The 22,961-nt window shown below is 39.8% G+C and overlaps 1 protein-coding gene across 4 annotated transcripts in view; it reads left to right on the top strand.

The window, feature by feature from the left end:
* ZDHHC3 (zinc finger DHHC-type palmitoyltransferase 3) overlaps nucleotides 1–18,275 on the top strand; it is a 45,180-nt gene extending 26,905 nt beyond the window's left edge. For 3 of the 4 annotated variants that reach the window (XM_069958374.1, XM_069958375.1, XM_069958376.1), the window contains exons 4-7: nucleotides 1,823–1,919; nucleotides 3,905–3,986; nucleotides 5,322–5,452; nucleotides 17,394–18,275. In XM_069958374.1, the coding sequence (XP_069814475.1) occupies nucleotides 1,823–1,919; nucleotides 3,905–3,986; nucleotides 5,322–5,452; nucleotides 17,394–17,648 (565 nt within the window). In that variant the 3' untranslated portion in view covers nucleotides 17,649–18,275. Of the gene's footprint in view, nucleotides 1–1,822; nucleotides 1,920–3,904; nucleotides 3,987–5,321; nucleotides 5,453–10,280; nucleotides 14,567–17,393 lie in introns of those variants that run through there. The other variant, XM_069958377.1, reaches the window with a different exon arrangement.
* The last annotated feature ends 4,686 nt before the right edge of the window (nucleotides 18,276–22,961 follow it).

The following is a 22,961-nucleotide window of genomic DNA, read 5'->3' as shown; positions in this document are numbered from 1 at the left end:
AGCAATGCTGTATAATCTGGCGTCTTCTGGAAAAGGGATCTTTATTCCAGGATGACAGTCACAGAGGTGGGTCTCTGACACTGTCTGCGCCCACCCCGCACAGCCTCAGCCTGACCCATTGTTCGTCTCCCTCTGTGTTTTCAGGACACAGCCCGATCTCTTTCAGAATGATTGACAGCAGGGTGTGGCCTGAGACACAGAAGGGCTAATGCTGTGCGGGGCTGATATGTGCATATCCGAGATGTCAGTTTCCCTTTAACATATTTAAAGGTTTCAAGCAAATGCCCCCTTTCCCTTCCCTTGAACCACTGATGAGTACAGTCTCCCTCACTACAATGAACTGGGAGCAGACCTGTCATTTAGGCTCGGCAGGGCAGGACTGGGCATGATTGATAGATCTCTCCCTGTACAGACATAGGAAGAGACCTGTCAGTCAAGCACAGTGGAGCAGGAAGAAGCTGGCATTCTTCACCGTATGCCATGATCCTGGCTCATCTTTTAAAGGAGATTTATCAAAATTAGCAACCAATCACAGTTCAGCTTTCATCTTACCAGAGCTAGAAGCTGAATCATGAATGGTTTCTATGAGCAATTCATACCAGTTTCTGTTTTACACACTTTAATAAATCTGGTTCATGTACCTTTCAAATCTCTGCCTCAGGTATGTAGAAACATGCTTTTATTCTCCTGTACATACATCAGAGGGGCTTTACTGGGCTCCTGAAGTGCTACGTGTTGGAATGCCTCATGAGCCCCCTCCAATCCATGTCCATGTTTGATTGACAGTCATGTTCAGTTTCATCTGACTAACATTGTAGTGAGGGTCTCCATACCTGTGTCATGCTGCTTGTGATTCAGGCAGCATAAAACAGCTGACAAGTGCCCTTGCATTTTTTTTCGGGACAGATTCACAGATCATTTTTAATGGAGGGAATAGATGTGACGCTATGTCACCCATTTTAGGTAAAGAGAGATTAGGCAGAGCTCTTCATTTATTTAGATGGATTATTCTAATTGAACCTTTGGAGCCAGATATACAACTTGCTGGATAATACAGTGGAAGTTTTAAGAGCTTACATTGTCATTAAACAACATGGAAGACAGACTTCCGATCAATGATTATTTCAATTATTATTTTAGGCATAACAACTGGAAACACAACATCAGTTTCACCTTGGTGTTTGCTGTTTTTGTTTAAAATCATTAAGCCTAACAGTCATACCTAATACTATTGTTACTGATAGTGTCTTCTAAGATCAAAATTACTTGGGGATAAGCGCTAGGGATCAGCAGTAACGCTACATCACACCACGGCTTTTGTTTGGCGTTTCCAAACAGGAAGTACTTGTGGAGTTTATGGGCGGAAATTTATGAAGGGGTGTAAATATACACCAGGTGTAAACTGCCCAGAGCAACTAATCACAGGTCCTCTTATATTTTACCAAAGCTGAGCTGTGATTGGTTGCTGGGGGCAGTTTACACCAGGTGTATATTTACACCCTTTCATAAATCTCCCCCTATATTTCTATATGTAGTTGTAGTCAACATTATTGGCACTTCTGATTGTTTAGTGTAAAAAAGACCAAGATTTACTTATTCTTAAGGTCCTAATACACTTTATATTTTTGCCAGCTATGCCCGCCCTGAAGTATAGTATGAACTTACTGAAAAATAAGTGAATACTACACATAAAATTGAAGATGATATTATTAGTAAATACTAGATTTGTTGCTATATAGCCAGCTTCACTGGATGTAGATATTCTGCAAAAATTAAATCTGGCCTCACGCTAAATACTTTTCATGCCTTATCTTTCCCCCAGTGTATGTAAAAGATGCATCAGGAAGATGGATCATCATTGTCCTTGGGTTAATAACTGTGTGGGAGAAAACAACCAGAAATTTTTTGTTTTGTTCACTGTGAGTATCTGACCTTACGTACTAAGTATTTTTATGCAGATGTGTGATATGTCAGACTGGTATTGGGGCTTGCCAAAAGCTTGCACTAATGTTTTAGTATATTGATTGATGGAGTATACTTGCATGCAGCAATAATGTTGCAGTAGATCTTTACAACTGTACTGCATGTGTTTGCCACAATTTTTCCTGTGTTGCTCATGTTGTGTATAAAATCCCTTTAGGGTATGTTCTCTCATACTTAATATGCTGTGGGACTCATGCTGCAGATTTAAAGGGGTCTGAAATTGAGCTCCAATGGAACTGAGTTCCAAACCTCACCCAATCTGGAGACAAGAGAGGGGAAAAAGCGGCCATGTTCTTGTAGCGCTGGATAACCCCTTTAACCGATATAAATAAATAGCTAAAATCTGGAGCATTAAGTACATAGCACAATAAGTAGGTGTGAACGTATCCCTAAAGGGCCTATTACACAAAATTTTCGGCCGTTGTGGACGATAATCATCTTGTGTCATAGAAGACAACGATCAGCCAAAATGAATCATGTCGGCTGATCGTTGCAGTTGTTTGTCTTTCAACATGTTAAAAGACAAAGGGCTATTATAGCAACGATCTGCTGCTGTCACTCCATGAAATAAGAGCGGTGGCAGCAGACTGCTGCTATCCGCTATGGGCTGCCCAGACTAGCAATCACCCGGGCAGCTCCCCGCAGCCTCCCCCCTGTACTCACCCGCTCACTGCCGATGCATGTAATAGTGGCAGCAGCGAGCAGGGAACGAGGAGCAAGCGAGCGATTACAGCGCTCGATTGCCCCTCTCTGTCACACCCGTGTAATAGGGGCTTAAGTTAGGTCATATGCTGCACAACAGTTGACATGTTGTGGATTGTAAATTGGCAGCGCAGGTCCATTTTTGCATGGGTTTTACACAAATGGCTGAGATATTTTAACATTTGTACTTCTCAGCTCCTGAAATGCTGTGGATAATCTGCAGCATTTCCGTGACCCCAAAAATACATATGGTCAGCTCCTTTAAGCATCTCTTTACTACCCCATATAATTGCTGTCAACTTTAGTATGATCAATTTAATAGTCAACAGTGTGGACTGTGTATGTAAACCTTTTACATATACAAGTCTGTGCTTCTAAGGTCCAAACAGGCTCTGTCAAGCCTCTAATATCCAACCAGATAACATAAATGTGAAGTCTCTACAATAGGTCACCACTTAAATAAGCTAAGTATAATTGAAAAGGCACAGGAATCACCTTTCTGTAGTCTTCTGTGGGTTTATTGAAGCAGAGGAAAAAGGGAAGGAATGCCAGCCAGCTCAGTGGTGACTTTATTGTAGTAGATCTCTTACTTGGCAGCGCCCTATTAAGCAGGCCTTTCATTAAAGTGAAGGACAGCCATTTGCTTCTTATGTGTCACTAATGACTGTAAGGAGATAACATATGTCTGTCTATATTTATTGCATGCTTACATAGTTTTGTAAACAAATTGTACAATGACAATAGACAGTAATTAAAGGGGTTTTTCACAACCTTAATATTAATGTCTTGGCGAAGGATCAGACTAATGACACACCCGGCAATCATCTTTTAAGGGGATACATTTCTTCATTGTGTACCCGGCACTGCATATTTTGCAGTGGCCGTGCCTGGTACTGCTGGTAGATCCTATACCTGTAAAGTGCTGAACCTGGTAAACACTAATGAGCCTAAAGTGCTGCAGTCCCGTGAGTCAGCTGATCAGTATGAGTACTATAGTCAAACCCCTAGTGATGGGCCCACAAGAAATTTTGTAGCTATTCTGCATGCAATTTCATTTATAATGTAAGCAGTTTCCGTAGATTTGTATACACCCTTTTAAACCCAGTTTAAGTTATTTTCTGAAAAACACACTGACTGACTGTGAAATAATAATGTGGAATCATATAAAATGTTGTTTCCCCACCACCTGAGAGCTAACATTGTCTTTGTTTTTTTCCAGATGTACATAGCCCTGATTTCCTTGCATGCCCTCATAATGGTAGGGTTTCATTTCCTGTACTGTTTTGAAGAAGACTGGACAAGTGAGTGCATTTGTATGAAAATGCTTAGCATTTATGGTGTACAAAAACAAGCGACTGTCAGTGTAATACCCCCAGCTATACTGGTCATCTGTGTGACATTGTATCTCTCATCGTGTGTCATCTGCATATTTCATTCATAGAAAGGCTCAAATATGATGCTCTTTTTGGTTGTTGTGACAATAAATAAGCAGAACTGACACCCTGTACAGAAGCCTTTATTGTGTCAGGAGACTGGTCACAGATGATCTATTGATAACTCAACAGTCTTAGGGTGTTATTACATGGCCCGATAATAACTGTAAACAAGCGCCGATCTGCTAGATCGGTGCTCGTTTACTGGGCCTATTACACGGCCTGATTATCGTTCAACAAGGGCTGCAGGAACATCTTTACCGATGTCCTTGCAGCCCTTGCTTAACTTTATACATTACCTGTCCAGGCTGCAGGGCTCCTCTTCTCCCCAGGTCCCACACTCCAGCTTCAGAGCTGAAGCTGGAGCGCCCGGGACCTTGGAAGAAGACCGCAAGAGGAGCCCCGCAGACTGGATAAATAAAAGACTGTACACCGCTATTACACACAGCGACGCGCGGTCAGCGCCCGACAATTATAGGTTCAAACCCATATCAGCGATCAGCCAATGATCGTTGTCGTCGGCTGATCATTGTATTTATTACACAGAGCGAAAATTATTGTTCCATGTAACAGTACCCTTAGGAGTGTTTTCCTATGCTGTATATTCATTTGAAGGTGTAAAATCTACTATGGGTACTATGATTCTATATTTTGTCTGTATTTAACCCATTTGTGCCACAGCTATTATTGGCCACTGCATTATAATTTTTCCTCCCTGTCTTCTAAGAACCAAACTTATTTTAGGTTTTCATTTTAATAGGGGGGTAAAGGTTAAACTTATTTATAAGGGAGAACTCCGTTCATAAATCTTAGCTAGAGTTTATATTGGAGTTCATAACCACAAATTCTCCTGTGAGTAAATCCTGAATACTACATGCTAACAAGTAGACTATGCAGTTCTCTCCTGGGCTTGTTATGTATGCTGTAGGCGGAGATCAGGAATGAGAAGCAACCCTACTTGTGTCTGAGAGGATTCTCACCTTTGGAATCTATTTTCATTTACATGTTCTATTATTCATGTATTAAAGGAGATACAGTAGGTTTGTGAGGATTTTAGCTGCTGAATAAATGCTACAAAGTGGTTGATAAGTAAAATCTATAGCATAGCAGGAAAACATGTAAGACTGGTTCCTGATACCTGGACAAGCTCATACTTGACTGACTACACTCTTCTAATCCTTGCTTATTGTCTTCTTCCCATAGAGTGTAGCTCCTTCTCTCCACCAACCACGGTCATCCTCCTTATTCTGCTTTGTTTTGAGGGTTTACTCTTCCTCATCTTCACTGCTGTGATGTTTGGCACACAAGTACACTCCATCTGTACTGATGAAACGGTGGGTCCCGTTCTTTACTTCTTGTCTTTGTGCGATAGTCATAAAGTTTCTAGGGTTATAATCCATGTCCTCTCATATTGGAAGTGCTCAGTGAGGTTGTCCTCATTTTCAGGACATTATTATTAGGTGCAAACGAGTCTTAGGCTATGTTCACACTACGTACATTTCAGGCAGTATTAGGTCCGCAAGTCAGGTCCTCATAGCAACCAAAACCAGGAGTGGATTGAAAACACAGAAAGGATCTGATCACACAATGTTGAAATTGAGTGGATGGCCGCCATATAACAGTAAATAACGGCCATTATTTCAATATAACAGCCGTTGTTTTAAAATAACAGCAAATATTTGCCATTAAATGACGGCCATCCACTCAATTACAACATTATGTGAACAGATCCTTTCTATGTTTTTAATCCACTCCTGGTTTTGGTTGCTATACAGCCTCAAAAATACAGCCTCAAATATACGTAGTGTGAACCCAGCCTTAAAGTGTAACTGTCATTATTTCTTATTCTGAATTTATAAAAATTTTATCTTTACCTGGTGCTTTTTGTCTCTGCAGACATGTTTTCCTGATGCTGTACCTGATGTTCTCTGTATCTTGCATTGGGTATGGCATCAGGTAGACCTGCTTAGACAGAGAGCAACGGATATAGTCTAGTGCACATTGCAGAGCTTCAACTGCTCATACACAGCTGTTATACACCAAAGTCCTTAGTGACATAACCACTTCTCATTACTCTCAACTACTCCAGTCCTAGTCCCAATACTATTATCTGTCACAGAAATAAGTCAATTGGAAACTCGCTTTAACATAGTATAGCAGAAAAAAATCGGCATATACTTCCATAAACAATTTTTGTGATTGTGATTTTAAAACGTTAGGTCATTAAGTTTTTTTCACTATGCATAAAAGAGACCCTATGCTAACATAACACAACAATGCACATTGGCCTCATAAATGCAAACAGTTGTACCAATCGCCTAGACCTCATTTGGGAACCATATGTAAGAAGCCCTGCAGTCTCTGGTGGTATTTTCCATGCGCCAGTACAATTAGTCCACTGGGCAGTAATGTATTAAGAAGAGTCTAGTCTTACCCACAGTCAACTGTATGGATAATGTTGAACCCCAGACATCACAAAGAGTTATGATTAAGGAGGGGTGCAGGTTAAACTTAGATTTTTACACAGAAAGGGCCACATTATAGTAAAACACATTGTAGGATCGATTAATATAACTTGTAATCTGTAAATACAGAATAAAAATATAATGTCAATTACACATAATTTTTTTTCCTATTTCTGAAAAAGTCATAGGAGGGATTTGTTCAATGAAGATTGTTACTGAACATTGAATGTGGGGTTACATTAGGTTAGATGAGCTGAAAGATGATTCTTTCTAGGGCTGACCACAGATGCAAGAGTTTTGTCGAAGAAACACCGTTAAAGGGATATTCCCATCTCAACTAACATAAGTATACTCGTAGGACTCATCAAGTTATATATTTCTGCAAAGGCATTCATTTAGCAAACTTGTCTCCTTCTCTTGATGTGCTGCTTATTCCCTCTAATTGTTGATAACTCGTTGTCTAGGTTACTGACCACCACACTGCTCTAAAAGCAGTTGTCTGGTTAGTTATATACACCAGCCAGACCACTGTTTTTAGAGTAGAGTCATGGTCAGTAACCTAGACAATGAGTTGTCAACAATGGGAGGAAAAGAACAGGATATCAGGAGAAGGAGGCAAGTTTACCAAATAAGTATATTTACAAAAATAGTTATCTTGACGAGCCCTACAAGTAAAGTTATTTTTTTTAATTAAATTTTTATATATGGGGGAAAAAAAAGCAAAAACAGGTTTAAAAAGAACATCTGGCATTTGCTATGCAACCTCCCTTGGAGGCTTATTGTTCACGCATATCATACTGTATAGCCACCAGCTTCATTGCTTGTTATTAAGAGTCTTCTATTTTATAAAAATTCTAATAAAAATTACAGTTTAAAAAAAAAAAAAAAGAACATCTGGAGTAAGGATAATTTATATTAATTGAGATGGGAATATCCCTTTAACCCCTTAACTACGCATGACGGGTATACCTGTCATGCGGCCGTTAAGGGGGATCAGAGAGGGCTCCCGGCGTGAGCCCTCTCTGCAGCCCGCGGTCCTCGGTTGCTATGTGCTGGCTAGTTAGCTATTCAAATGCAGCTGTCAAAGCTGACAGCTGCATTTGAATAGTGACTGTTCCCCTGTCCCTGGTGTCTAGTAGGGGATCAGATGTAAGTCTGTAGATGTTATGGTAGGAATCTGTTATCTTTACAACCTTTTATAAGGGCTCTTAAGTTTTTTAAGCACCAAAATTGTATTATTGGGTATTGCAGTTTGCATTATTACAGTTTTTAGGACTGGGAAATGTTGTGAACTGTATTTCAAGATTGACCACAATGTCTATCCTGATAGACTGTGCAGTGTCACAGAAACATTTCTTAATTAGTTTTTTAAGGTATATTCACACGTATTGCACTTACATCAGATTTCACACTGTGAGTTTTGCAGTAAAATCCACTGCAATACTTTGGTACAATTACAGTCTATGGCCCTGCGTTCTGGCAGCAGATTTTTATTCCGCTGCAAAAATGTAATAAAAGCCAAGTTAAACTAATTAGATGCCGGGCTGGTAAAAATAATCAGTTGTGAATGCGGTACGTGTGAACGCACCCTTATAATGTGTATCCACACCTTTCATTTTACAGAGTGGATCCAGAGTGAATTAAAGTGATACTGTTACACTAGTTTTCCTGTGTGCTTTTATAATTGCTTTAGTGACACTGTCCAAAAATTATAAAAGCACACAGGAAAACTGGGGTGATAGTATCACTTTAAACTCAATATGAGCTTGAAAAAAAAAAACTGAAAAGCCACAAGTAGACCACATAATTGTCACCAAACACTATACGGCAGATTCCATGCTGATTTTAAGGTTTTGTTTTTTTCAGAGCAGGTTTTGCCACTGTAAAAAAGATATTTCTGAAATTAAAAACCAGGTCATTTTATCTGAGTTGAGATATTTCAGATAAATGGGATAGTTACAGAAACGTCTGCCATAAATTTGCCTCATGTGAATTCACCCTTAGTAATATCTTGCTTTGCAGTGCTTCAGATGCCCATACACTTTAGAAAGCTGTTAGCCAACAACAAATTCTCCCGATTCATTCGTGTGTGCATACCTGGTTTTCCTTAAAATACTGCCAGCCTTGTCTGCCCTCTGGGGACCAGAGTTGTGATACCCCTGTAAACATGATTGTTAGCCAATCCCAACAGAAAACACAGTTTTGAGCTGATTTGCATGTAATGTGTATGGGCACCTACAGCAAGAAAGACCCCCATTCACAGGTATTTGAGGGGTTCTGTCTATGCTCTTAAGCAGTAAGTGACCTACTGATGTACTTGTTGTATTCATTGTTACATAACAGTTTTTATATATATGACTCCCGTCCCCACAATTGCCTGCACCATACAATATTACTCTCAAAGAGATGAGCCATCTGCCCCACCCCATACAACATTACCTATAAAGATATAGGCCATTCTCCCAGCCATCTACACTATCACTTGCAGGGAGATGAATTGTTCTCTCATCTGCCAGCTTATTACTCATAAAGTGGCAAACCGACCTCCAATCCTTCACACAGTTACTTGCAAAGAGATAGATTGCTCGTATTGCCCAAAGAATATCACTTACCTCCATCTCTAGCATGTTGAGATATCAGGACTTATTTTCACTTATTTTGGCTTCTTAACTATCACAGATGATGGCACTGATTTCCACTTGCTAACTGTGTTTCTTTACTGTACTACCTTCCCTTTAACTGCTGTCAGACTTTCAATATGAGATTTCCTTTCTATCCACTTAAAAAAAAAAAAAAAAAAAAAAAAAAACACTTGGTATATTGCTACCTTTATACAACAACTTTATATTCCTTCTGCTACCTGGGGTTTATCATGGCTCATTAAATATAATGTACATATGCAATGCTTGGCCAGTGTGTTGACATTGATCAGGCCCCAACCTTGTTGCAAGTTGTATAGAAGAGAGTCCTTGAAAATGTTGACAGCCCTATACAGAGGAGAAAGAAGCAGTGTTAACATACATGTGCTGATTGTTATATAGGCTGCATGACCCCAAAATCTTAGTTTTAAGGGTACATGTCAACTGCCATTAAGCCCACCCAGCACCGCTATCCTGTTAAGATTTACTTTTTACTTACCAGACTTGGAGTCCTGGACTTTTCCCCTGGCTCCTGGCGCTTTCACGGTGCACCAATGAAGCCAAGCAGAGTACACCCTGATTCTTTACACATCCATTATAGTGATAAATCGTACTCTCCACTACTTCATCTACACAGTGGGGGATGGGTCACTATTGTTACATGTTGTAATTGTTGCATGCAATAAACTGCCCACAGGGACCAAAGGGGTTTTATTGAGGCGTTAGTGCTTTTATGTGCACATAACTTGTTGCATCTGATGCTTTCCTAAATATTTCTCTTCTCTATGCTACTACAATTCTCTCTAATAAACTTCTTGTGACTGCTCTTTGGTGTTGGTGGCCTAGATTTTTTTGCTATATATTTTATGAAAATACGTGATTTTCAGAGATTAGATACAATCCACTCACTACCTGTCCTGCTCTTTTGGAGCTCCAAATGACTCCTACTCCTAGACCCCTTTCCACAGGAATAGCATAACCCCACTGTAACCGTGATATTGCCCTGTGAGCCACAGCCATCCATTTTTACTGAAAGTTTGTGATCTTTCTGTTTTCAGGGCATAGAACAGTTGAAAAAGGAAGAGAGAAGATGGGCTAAAAAAACAAAATGGATGAACCTGAAAGCAGTATTTGGCCACCCATTCTCAATAGCATGGCTTAGCCCCCTCGCCACACCAGACCAGGGGAAAGCAGATCCGTACCAGTATGTGGTTTAAGGAATTCTGTGCCAGCTTTGTCGCACAGGAAGACACCACAATACTTCCATTTACCATCTTGACATTGAATGTTTCATAAGAATACAATTTATTCTATTTTTGAAATGGCCGAGAGTTACTGCTAAGAAGAAGCCGCCAACATGCAGCAGTTTTTTTTCTCCTGTTTTCTGGAACCATTCAATCATTATTTTCCTTTGTTTCTTTGTTTTCTTTGCAATAACACAATGATTGTCTATCCTTGGCTTTTTTTACTATTTCAAGCTCTGCTAACCAACCTGACTTGACTTACTCTGCCATCATTTGCCATAGCTGACTGTGCCAACTAACCGCTAACTCTTTTTTGGGCTTAGTGTAATTTTTGAAGAAAACTTGAATTACATGATGTTGGTAACACCTCAAAACCTTGCACTGCTGAAAAACGAAGACAAATATCGTATCACAGACTTTATCATTTATAGTTGTATTATGGATTTGGATGGCCATTTTCCAATGAAACATATGAGTAATTCATACAAGTATATTCATTCCCACTGATATTACTGAATATATGTTTTCAAGGTTTTTCCATAATGTCCTTCTGATCTTGTGGTAAGCGATGGTATTACTAAAAATGTATTAATTTAAATACTATTCGATGAGGTATGCCATATAGCATATCTAAATAGTGGTAACCTGTCGCTGTTTCTCCCTGCTACATGAATGAGAGGAGAAGCAAAAGTTATATAAACATGTCAACAGTTACAAATTGTGGGACCTGCAGCAATCACGAGATAGAGTTGGGTAAAGCACAAGACATTGTAACTTACTCCGCAGCCAACTGAGGAACGACTGATTCACTTCATAGACTACAATGGAGAAAGTTAGTTTGATTGATAGATGAGGGATGAGGTCCACATGTCTAAAGTTAATTTATTTGACAGTAACTTTTTTTGACAGGTCACACAGACATGTCAAAAGTTTTGATTGGTCAGGACAAATGAGCTGCAAGCTGGGGAGTAAAACATGCTCCTGCGTGCTTCTCCTGGCTATATCTAGATTCCCTGACTGATCAAAACTTTTGACTTGTTTGTGTGACAGATCAGAGGTTTTATTAAATGACTGTAAAACTTAATTGTAAATTCATATTTTTCGGAACACTCCATTTATTAGTTTTCCAGCCTTCCATATACATACTATCATATAGGATTTTCTATAGACCAAGCAAACAGATCATTCAAAAACATTTTGATCCTATATAGCCCAACCTTTACAACTTGGGAAACTTGTTATCTTCTTTACCTCCTCAGCACCAAATCATGTGCATTAGAACTTTTTCCCGAGGTGTAGTACAATCATGTGAACTAAGCTCCTCCCTCTTTAGTAACACTACAAGAGATTACAAATGGAAGTGAAGCGTGTCCTTTTTTTTTCCTTTTTTTTTAAGTCATTAAAGTGTATAAGAGTCACGCAAAGAGATGAAAAAACTCCAAGAAGCTGAAATAAAATGCTAGTGTGCTTGCTTTTCTTGAAGAGTTTCATAATTGGTTATCTTCTCATTCTACACTTGTCAGGCCTTTCTGACACGCTGCACTGCAGAATAAAAGCATGTCTCTACATCCTGGAAGCCCAGCTGGATATATTAAAGGCTCCATGGGTCTCCTTGACCTAACAGCTATCTAACAGTGACTACAGGAGTTTTTATGTAGGTAATGCTTTAAGTGCAAACCGCTCAAGTGTGCTGAGTCCTAAAGGCTTTTGACAACAGCACTTTATTATGATTAGACATGAGTAAATCTACCATGTAAGTGAAGTAAAGGGTTTTGCTAAGTTCTGCTGTTGACTTGTCAACCCACTGCCTTAGAACTAGAAAGGCTGTATGCAGTCCTGAGAAACTTCTCCCAGGACTGCATCCAGCTTTTCCAGGCACCCAGAGCGGAGTTGAAAGGCAGCTGGCTGACAAGATTGGCAAAGCCCTCTGCTATGCTAACACTTTAGATTCACTCATTAATTAGCTGACTATTAACATGCTTTAGCTGTGGCCTTTTAGAGCATAATCGAGAACCTCCACGTTGGCCCAATTCAGAAACTAGAAAACTGAGACTATAGAGGTATGTAGAACTTTATAAGGGTATATTCACTATTTTTTCCCCGTGCAGATTTTTACATGTATTTTGCTTCAAAACAGGCGTGAAATCTGACCTCAAACCACCTCCTACTGATTCCAATGGAAAATATGTTTTTGTGTTGAAAGGGTGTATAATTGTCTGGCCTGGAAAGAAAGTGACTTGCCATTTTTTTGATGTGGAGAATCTATTCATTTATTTCTGTTAAAGCTAACCACATTGAATCCATATTTTAATTTGGAAATTAATACCCATAAAATGCAAGTAAAAGCGCAGATTTCTAATGGGAATTTTCCTTGATACAGTGTAAACAGTGTTATTAATCAAAAGCTAAATTTTACATGGTAAAGTAACGTATGTTGGCATTTTAATATATTTTATTTCCCTGATACCCTAGTATACCCATGGTTAGTAGTAGTCCAACAATGATTGTATGTCATACTCTTTAAGTTATTACCTTGCCTCCATGCTGGAATTGTGCACTAATAGTTTTTTATTACATTGTATAGCATGGCATTGCATGGGAGTATGTCAGACAGTAAAGCAAATTCTACGAATTAATGCACACTGTCATGTGTGACTGAGTCCATCTTTTACTATGGATACCATGGCATATGGTCTTAACTGTGAGATCACATGCAAATACAGTCTACCCTTTCATGTTCCCTTTTACAAGCCGCATTACAGCAAATGATTTAGTTAGCAGGACACTACTAAAATGGTTCTTGTTCCCTCAGCATACTAAAAGCCCTCTTTTATACTTCTGAACTGGTGACCCATTGTTTTGTTGTGTGCTTTTTCTGTTTATGTACTTGGAGATTTTCTATTGCTTCTTGTATTTCCTTTTTGTAGTATAATTGATGGGTGCCTCTTCATTCTTCTCTCTGTGATCCCTATCAGAATTCCCTGTATTGTTGTTTTGTGTTGTGATGTATCTTTTTTTTTTTTTTTTCCTTTTAAATCTATGAAATGTCCTCTCTCTCTTTTTACTCAGTCGCCACTTTGCCCATCTTTGAAGCTAAACTTCCAAAGATATAAATATTAGGCTTAGACCAGTTGGACTTCTGATATTGTTATACATTGACCTCATGGAGCATGCATTTAATGACCACACAGGAATATAAGGCTTTGGTTACTGTTATTGGGAAGGACAGAATAGTTGACCATTAGATCTATTGGAATCCCATATACCATGGTTTCTCGATGAGCTGTGTCAACCCATTGTTAATCTATTTTAGTTTATGAAGACTTCACAGACCATCATGTATTCTTAGTCCAATAACCATGGAACTTTCAGAAATTAAAATGCAGGTTTTTTGTTTTTTTTTACAGCTACGCTATACAAAGTCACCATTATAGTTACAGCACATCTTACACAACTGTTAATACAACGAGGGGATAAAACAAATTTATTCTGGTTTACGCATCATATTTTCTGCCCACATGAGATTACATTTCAGACATTGCATTGCTTACTTATAGGGTGATAGTGTTGGATTTGTCTGTGATTTTAGATCCTGTCAGTTCCTGTAAGGTAGAAACGATGATGGGAGATGTAATTTTAAAAATCTGGCACTCTCAAGCTACCAATCTTCCAGTATATGTAATATAGAGTGCAGAAGGCTGCATGTATCTGTACAGCAGCACATATGTTACATTTATTTTTCATATCATATGTACAGATATAAGTATTTACTTGTATATTCAGAACACATTCCATTCATAGGATTTTACTGAATATTTTTTTTAATCTTTTTGGGCAATAAGCTGTACCATATATATTTTTGGTTTATTTAAACTTTAGCTTTTAGAGATTGTAATGGTCTGGATTTCATGCTGGATATTCTAAAGGCCTCCACTGGTCTTCCCAAGTCTTAGGAACAGTTCTCTAGGTTGTGACGGACTAAAATGATGTTTTAGTTAAGTTATAATGTGAACGCTGCATCTCATTTAGCTCTGTACAGTATATGCTTCCATACTAAACAACAAAAATGTTAATGCAATAAAAGTTTTCCTAGAAAAGAACTGCATGCTTTGTGTGTTGTGTTTCCTTTACTGAGGTGGTTACAGGGAAGTCTGTCTCACAGTGTTGTTTCTTTTTTACTCACTTTTACAGGGATATTAATATTTTTTTTATCAGGCGAAAGATGACAAACGACAGCTCGTGTGGCTGCACTTTATAGTCAAGTATGCTGAGAACAAAAAGGGCAGTATGTCAGCATATTCAGAGTATTTCATAGATAATAAGCTCACCTTATGTTGTGTTACAGACACAGTAACTTCTTGCAGTATGTAGTAAATTCAGGAACATGCAGCCATCTCAGGGAAGGTCATCAGAAGATCTTGACTGTGACTATGTGCTGTGTGTAAAGGTCTATAAGGAGAAATTTGGGTGCAGCAGGAACTAGACCTGAAGACCATATGATTTTAATAGTGAAAAATATATTTTTGTCTTAAAAATAACATGTTTCGAACAAAAAGCTTCACCTGATGGGATATACATAAAAACATATAAGGATGGTATTTAAAATATATGGTCTTGCTTACCCTTGCAACACAAGCTATCATTTGTTACTTATAGTACAGCAGGACCCTCTAACAGGCCTCTTTGCATGTCAATCACTCCCACAGAGCATGCTGACAGGCAGAGAGCCGTGACTAGTCATGGATCAGACACCGCCCAGGTGGCTAGTTCATTAAACAGCGTTTCTCCAGGACATGAAGCTACGGAGCCAGGAACCCTCGACATAATAGGAGACCATCTGAGCACAAATGTGCTGATTGCTTCTCTTTAAAACCAACTTTAAAGGGAATCCATCAGCTCCTGGGCCCTACCTAAGGTGCTGACAGTGTGCTCTAGCTGGCAGTCCCCTAGTGAGCATGGTGGTAATTTTTCCGTGCAGTGGATTATGCACAATCTCACATTTCCTACTGTATTGAAGAGGCAAAGAGGAGTGGTTTGTGCCACTCTGTGGCCACTTCACCACTTCTTCCTCTTCCCTCTTCATGAATAATCAGTGCTGCCCGGCCTCCTGCTCGCTCAACTGTCAGTCCTCTGTAGGCAGTTTTTTGGTCTAAAAGAATCACTCAGATATAGTTGAACTCTCTAGGTCTAGTGATAACTCCCTAGACCTAATCTAAAGACCTGCCAGCAGTTTGGTCTCTGGTTCAAATCCCCTAATAAAAATGAAATAGAGGTCTTTAATTTTTTCTCATTGTTGTATCATTTTTAGGGCTATGTTTACACACAGTATTTTTGGTCAGTATTTTGCAACCAAAACTAGAAGTGGAATGAAGACATAGAAAGGCTATAGAAAGACTGTTGAAATTGAGCGGATGGCTGTCATTTAATGGCAAATTTCGGCCGTTATTTAAAAAAAAAAAAAAAAAAGTAATTATTTCCCATTAAGTGGCTGCCATCCACTCAATTTCAACAGTGTTTGAAGATAGCCTTTCTGTGTTTTCAGTCCACTCCAGGTTTTGGTTGCAAAAAAAATTACAAAAATACTGAGCAAAAATACAGTGTGAACATAGCTTTCACAATGATGAGAAAAAAACAAAGACCTCTACTTCATGTCCATCAGGGGGTTTGAACCAGAGAATGAACTGCTGGCAGGTCACTAGACAGGTGAGTTACCCCAAGACCACAGCTCCAACACATTAGGGAGAAGAGATTCAACTATATCTGAATATTTTTTTCAGACATAAACTGCCTACAGAGGACTGATCTGCAATCAGACACTGGCTGACAGCTGAGCGAGGAGGAGGCTGGGCAGCATTGATTATTCATGAAGAAGAGGTAGGTGGAAGGAGTGGAGAGGTGTGCCAGAGTGTGGCACAAAGGACTCCTCTTTGTCTCTTCATTACAGTAGGAGACGTGCGATTGTGCAAAATCCACTGCACGGAAAATTGCCAAAAGTCACCATGCTCACTAGGGGACTTCCAGCTACAGCACACTGTCAGCACCTTAAGTAGGGCCTGGGCGCTGACAGATTCCCTTTAAGGGTGAATTCATACTGAGGAATTCTCGCGGATAAACTGCGGAATTCCGTTGGCTGTCTGCGCGCATGGCCGCGTGCCTTTCCGCCGGCTCCAATTGACACCATTCTATGGGCCGGCATATTCCGCTATCCGCCAAAAGAAGTGACATGTCACTTTCTGCGAATAGCGGAATACGCCGGCCCATAGAATGGTGTCTATGGAGCAGGCGGAAAGGCGTGCGGCCGTGCGCGTGGACAGCCGACGGAATTCCGCGGATACTATCCGCAAGAATTCCTCAGTATGAACCCACCCTAAAGGAGTACAAGGAGAAAAAATCAACTGGTGGCAGATATATAGATTTGCTAATTTTCTATTGTTATTTGTTTCTATTAAAAAAAAAGCAAAAAAAAAAACCCCTCAAGCCCTCCAAATGTTCTCCTATTGCAACCTATTGCATGCTTTGCAGGATGTCATGTAGTTTTTCTAGTCAGACCCAGTGATCCCTGCTACCACAACTGTGTATCGGGAACGGTACAGAGCAGAAAAGCTTTCCTCTTGGGATTTGCTTCTCATCTGTACAATTTATAAAATGGACAGAGATTGCAAAAGGGGGCACCATGTTAGACTGGAAAGGACTACACAACTTCATCCAAGCTATACAGAAGCTGATTAGTACTGGAAGTTTTGTTTGTTTTTTTTGTAAATTTACAACTCTATAACTTTACAGCGCCAGTTGATTTGGACATTTTTTTTCCTCTGGATAAAGGCTTATAGATAAAGGCTGATATGCACTTACTGGCTGTTAGGTTTACCTGCTGTCTGCTAATCAGCCATTTGCTTATATTGCTTTTCCCTTTCTTTACCTCCTCAGGGAATTGAACGACTGAAGAAGGAGAATCCAACTTGGGAGAAGACTAGTAGTTGGGAAGGAATGAAACAAGCTTTTGGTGGCGGTTTCTCTCCTGCATGGTTCAGCCCTTTCTCACAAACCCTGTATCATAAGGTGCCATCAGATGTTGAAGTTGGTAGAGATGGAAGGGACAGTGAAATAGTAAAGGGCAGGTTGGAGGGACACGTTGAGGTCATTGAAATAGGGGGTGGAGTTGGTCACTGCACTAATTCATAAAAAACAAAAACTGGAAAGAAATGGAGACAGAATCCTATGGTGATAATAATATTATCCATTTAAAATTGAATAGCAATTCCACTATTCCAGGGGTAATATGTGTTGCAATGTTTTAGTTAGTTTACAGTTCACCACCAACTCAAACCTTCATCTTGTTATTCCATTTTACATATAATGGCAGCCAATTGAAATGTTATGATGTACATGGAGTCCAGCAAATGAATCATTCACCCCGCTGTGAAGTTAAATGTATTCTAATGACAACTGTAGTTGGTGCCATCTCATTGACATTAGGTTTTACATTGTATTGCTTGGCATATCTGTCTAGTTTACGGTTAATATACCTCTACTCTTCTACTCTTTTCCTTTTATCAAGCGTTAATAACTTATTTTGTTATGTTGTTTAAGTCTTACATTGATGATATTCATGATACTCGGAACCATCTAACCTTCCTTGGGAAAAATGGCTAATAAGGTGTTAACTGCAGATATACCCTCTATAGTTGTCTGAACTTCACACAGTGATAACTATAATAAAATAACCTGAGTTATTGTTTTATTAATGGGCTTCTAAATTAAGAGATTCAGAATACGCAGATTAAAGCGACTCTGTTCCTACAATCTGACCCCCCCAAACCACTTGTACCTTCAGATAGCTGCTTTTAATCCAAGATCTGTCCTGGGGTCCGTTCGGCAGGGGATGCATTTATTGTCATAAAAAAACAACTTTTAAACTGGCAGCACCGTGCCCTTTGGCCGTGGCTTAGTTTGTGTATGCATTAGGCTAGCACAACCTCTCCGTCCCTCCTCCCCACCCTCTTCACCATTTTTCCTATTCCCGCTCATCCAGCCCATGTGCCGTCCTCTCACAGCTGATGTATAGGAGGCAAACTGCCTGGAGCATTCCTAATGATGAGGAGGGTGGGGAGGAGGGACAGAGAGGGTGTGCCAGCCTAATGCATACACAGTGTAAGCCATGCCTATTGGGCACGGGGCTGCCAGTTTAAAAGTTGTTTTTTAGGACAATAACTGAATCACCTGCCGAACGGACCCCAGGACAGATCTTGGATTAAAAGCAGCTATCTGAAGGTACAAGTGGTTTGGGGGGTCAGATTGTGGGTACAGAGTCACTTTAAGCAGCAGATTTCCTTTTCAATAAGGTTAAGTTCGTATTGCATTTGGGCACCAACTACATTCAGCATATAGGTTGAAAAATGTTTTTGATATATACAGTATATACCCATACACTTCCCTTAGCCAGATGTACTGTATGCCAGAAAAGTGTCCTTACTGCATACATTTTGATGCTACAGCTTTGCGTCAACTCCTAGCTTTACAGCTGTGTGCAAAAATATCTATATTATACCATATATGTTGGTTTTGCCAGTGGATGGTATAGCATGCTTTTATTGTTCCCATAAATATAGTGTTTTGTCATTTTATTTCTGTACCCCTTCCATCTCATGTTTGATAGCCTTCTCCCTTTATTCCCATAAATGGGATATGTAAATTGTTTCCCGAAAAGTAGGAACATGTGTTTGACCACTTATGTAAGGTGTGTGAAGATGAAATGAATGGGAAAGGCAGTGACAATCTGTAACTAAAGTAGCCTTACAAGTAGTAAGAAGACACTAACTTTCTTGAGATGTTTAAAACTGGAATTTGGTATACACTACAATTTGTGCTCAATTCTCTATTAATTTACCATGATGAAAGTGTAAGACATAGGAGGCAGCATATCACTAAATGTAATGTGATATTTATATACTCTATCTGGGGAATGTGTCATAACCTGCATTGGCAGAGAGCGACAGTATTGCAAAATCTTCTGCACAAAACCCAATCTTTGCACAAAAAACTATGCGGAAACTTCTGCCCAATTTTGCTTCTCTGCGCTGGTGCTGGGTATAAAGATTTCTGCCCTTGTATATTACATGTAACTCTGTTGTACTAAACTGTTCTGCTAAGAAGCTTTGAATCTGTGGTGTATCCCTGGACACTAATGCTATTCGTTACCAATGTGTTCTCTGATTAGAGTGTGTAGATAGAAGCATTTCTGGTTAAAATCTTCAGCCTGTGTAAAGGTATATTCCCATGTTGGAAAAGGTGGGAAACTGGCGTATACATTATACAGAGGCCTTAAACATGACATGATCATAGCTTAGAACATTACCGACATGTCACACATCCGGAGTATAAACAATACAGTAGGATATATTCTTTTAACCAAGGTTATTTGCTTTTCTCAAAGTTTGTAAAAATGTTGGCCTACATTTATCAATGATGTGTATGTTATACCAGTGTTATTCCCCAATATAATTTGTAATCAAACCAGAGTCTAATTTTTTTCCGCTGCTGGGACGATTACTACATTAAACTAGGGTAAGTTAATTTATGAATATGTCTTCTTTAAAAATCTTGCAAATTTAACACATGAAGTTTTTGCAATGTGTAACATATTGTAACAAAAAATGCCTTTATCAGGATGCAATTGAATTATGTCATATGTCAGTACACAAGCGCCACCTAGTGGCAAATTCAGTATCAGTAGTTTGCCTGTCACTGCAGCTTTACACATGAAGAGTTTAACAAGGAGGATTTCACATTAGTCCTCATGCTTCAGGAGAAATTACTTACAGATTGCCTCTGGAAAACTGAAATCCTGATTGTAAATCCTTGTTTTTTTACTAGTTAAATCTTTCTAGTATGGGCCTATACTCTAGAAATTCTTAAACGGGCATTCCCTTTATGGTAAAGTAATGGCCTATCACTAGGATATGCCACCACTTTCTGATTAGTGGGGTACTGACTGCCATGGCTTCCACCAATTCTCAGAATAAACAGCAGAGCTAGATAAAGTGTACCTTTGAAAAACTTTTGACCCCCAACCAACTGCTCAAAGAAAGGGGGGGAGAAGCATGTGGCTAAACACTATGTAAGTCTATGGTAAGTCACTATGGTCCCGTAGACCTACAAAGCCAAGAGAGAATGTACTTGTTGTGCTCTTCTACACACTTGTTCTAGTGGTTATTTGTGGCCAGAGCTCTCAGACCCTGACTAATCAAAAAGTGTCTCTAGGACAAGTGACAAAGCTCAAGCTCTGCTGCTTTTTTACAGCATGTCTGGTTACCTGCTGTGCAGATACCTACAACACAATGCCATCTCCTTGAATCATTTCCCTGCATAAAAGAGAGAAAAAAGAAGAGAGCGAGGGCGCCTCCTGGTGCAATAAAAGATGGCAAGAGTATCTAACACAGAGGGGAATGTCTAGCACTCACCTAGAAGAGTTGTGCTAGATTATAGGCACAACTCTATATCAGGCATAGTAGAATGAACACCGCAGCTCCTGCCGGGGTACGTCCAAGGGAGTCGTACAATAAGTAGTATAATATGCCGGCCACAGCAGGCTTTAGGACCATGTGAAATCCCGGCTTGTATAGGGCGCTGGTGTCCAGTAGACCACAGATTGAAGTGGTTATCTCATAAAAAGGAGTTTTATTAAAATGCAACAACGCGTTTCGGCCGCCAAGTGTAAGCTGGCCTTTCTTAAGTTTACAAGACACGATAGAAACAGAGGTTTAAGTAGTGCTTAGTATAACATCATGGCTCATCACTTCCGGGGCGACAACATAAATATAAGCGGATCATAATATAGAAAGCATATATAAATCAAAATGTATAACTTACAGTCCCAAAGAGTTCCAGAGGTCGGAGTCCGGGTCCGGCAGAGTCACGTGAGCGGCCGGGCGTGATTGCGTCATTATGGTCATACACGCCGGCATCATGTGATTCCGGAATTCCGAAGACGTAGCCTACGTAAACTGCGTAAAACACATCAAGAATAATGAAGAAGCGTAAGTAGAGTAAATCTCGGAATCAGGCATTAGAGATAAAAATACAAAAAATGAGCATATAACCAATAAATAAATGAACTATTTATAACCAAGATAAACTACTACACCGTAAAAAATTATATTTTTATTCTTATTTTTATTTTGTCTATCATTTTGAGCATATTTTTACGGTGTTCATTTATTTATTGGTTATATGCTAATTTTTTGTATTTTTATCTCTAATGCCTGATTCCGAGATTTACTCTACTTACGCTTCTTCATTATTCTTGATGTGTTTTACGTAGGCTACGTCTTCGGAATTCCGGAATCACATGATGCCGGCGCGTATGACCGTAATGACGCAATCACGCCGGGCCGCTCACGTGACTCTGCCGGACCCGGACGCCGACCTGCAGAACTCTCTGGGACTGTAAGTTATACATTTTGATTTATATATGCTTTCTATATTATGATCTATATATGATTTCTGCATTAGTTTGGCTATCTATATATACTTGAGGCGCCGCTTATATTTATGTTGTCGCCCCGGAAGTGATGAGCCATGATGTTATACTAAGCACTACTTAAACCTCTGTTTCTATCCTGTCTTGTAAACTTGAGTAAGGCCAGCTTACACTTGGCGGCCGAAACGTGTTGTTGCATTTTAATAAAACTCCTTTTATGAGATAACCACTTCAATCTGTGGTCTACTGGACACCAGCGCCCTATACAAGCCGGGATTTCACATGGTCCTAAAGCCTGCTGTGGCCGGCATATTATATTTCCCTGCATAGTGAAAGGCAAGAGAGCACTCCTGAACAGGATATGACCTGGAGGGACAGCAATAGGAATCATCAGTAGGAGTTTCAGAGGCTGGACCTCCACTGATCATAACTAAGTGGCATATTATAGATCTATGTCATAACATTATAAGGTTGGGTTCACACAAGGTAGACCCAGTCAGTGATATATGCCGACAGTGGCCCCATTCCATTTAATGGCCCAAATATACTCAACTAGCTGAAAACGTTCAGGCCATTAAAGGGGTTGTCCAGCGAAAAACCTTTTCTTTCAAACCAACTGGTATCAGAAAGTTATGTAGATTTGTAATTTACTACTGTTAAAAAACCTTCCCATACTGATTAGTTCCTATATGTCATGCAGGAAATGTTGTTTTCTTTTCAGTCTGACACAGTGCTCTCTGCTGACCTCTCTGTCCGAGGCAGGAACTGTCCAGAGCAGGAGAGGTTTTCTATGGGGATTCATAGAAAATCGAGACAAAGTTCCTGTCTCGGCCAGAGATGTCAGCAGAGAGCACCGTGTCAGACAGCCAACCTCCAGTGCTTCAGCACAGCCCGGTACCACTAGATAGAACGGCGCCGTACACGGGAACCGGGCCGCGGTTCGAAAAACTTACCACAGCATCGGCTTCCCCATGATGGCGCCGTTCTATCGGTCTGTTAAATTCAAGAGGATGTAC

This window comes from Dendropsophus ebraccatus, chromosome 2, assembly GCF_027789765.1.
Source record: "Dendropsophus ebraccatus isolate aDenEbr1 chromosome 2, aDenEbr1.pat, whole genome shotgun sequence".
Lineage (NCBI taxonomy): Eukaryota > Metazoa > Chordata > Amphibia > Anura > Hylidae > Dendropsophus > Dendropsophus ebraccatus.
Note: the sequence above shows the minus strand (reverse complement) of the source record. Positions and strands in the feature narration are given on the sequence as shown.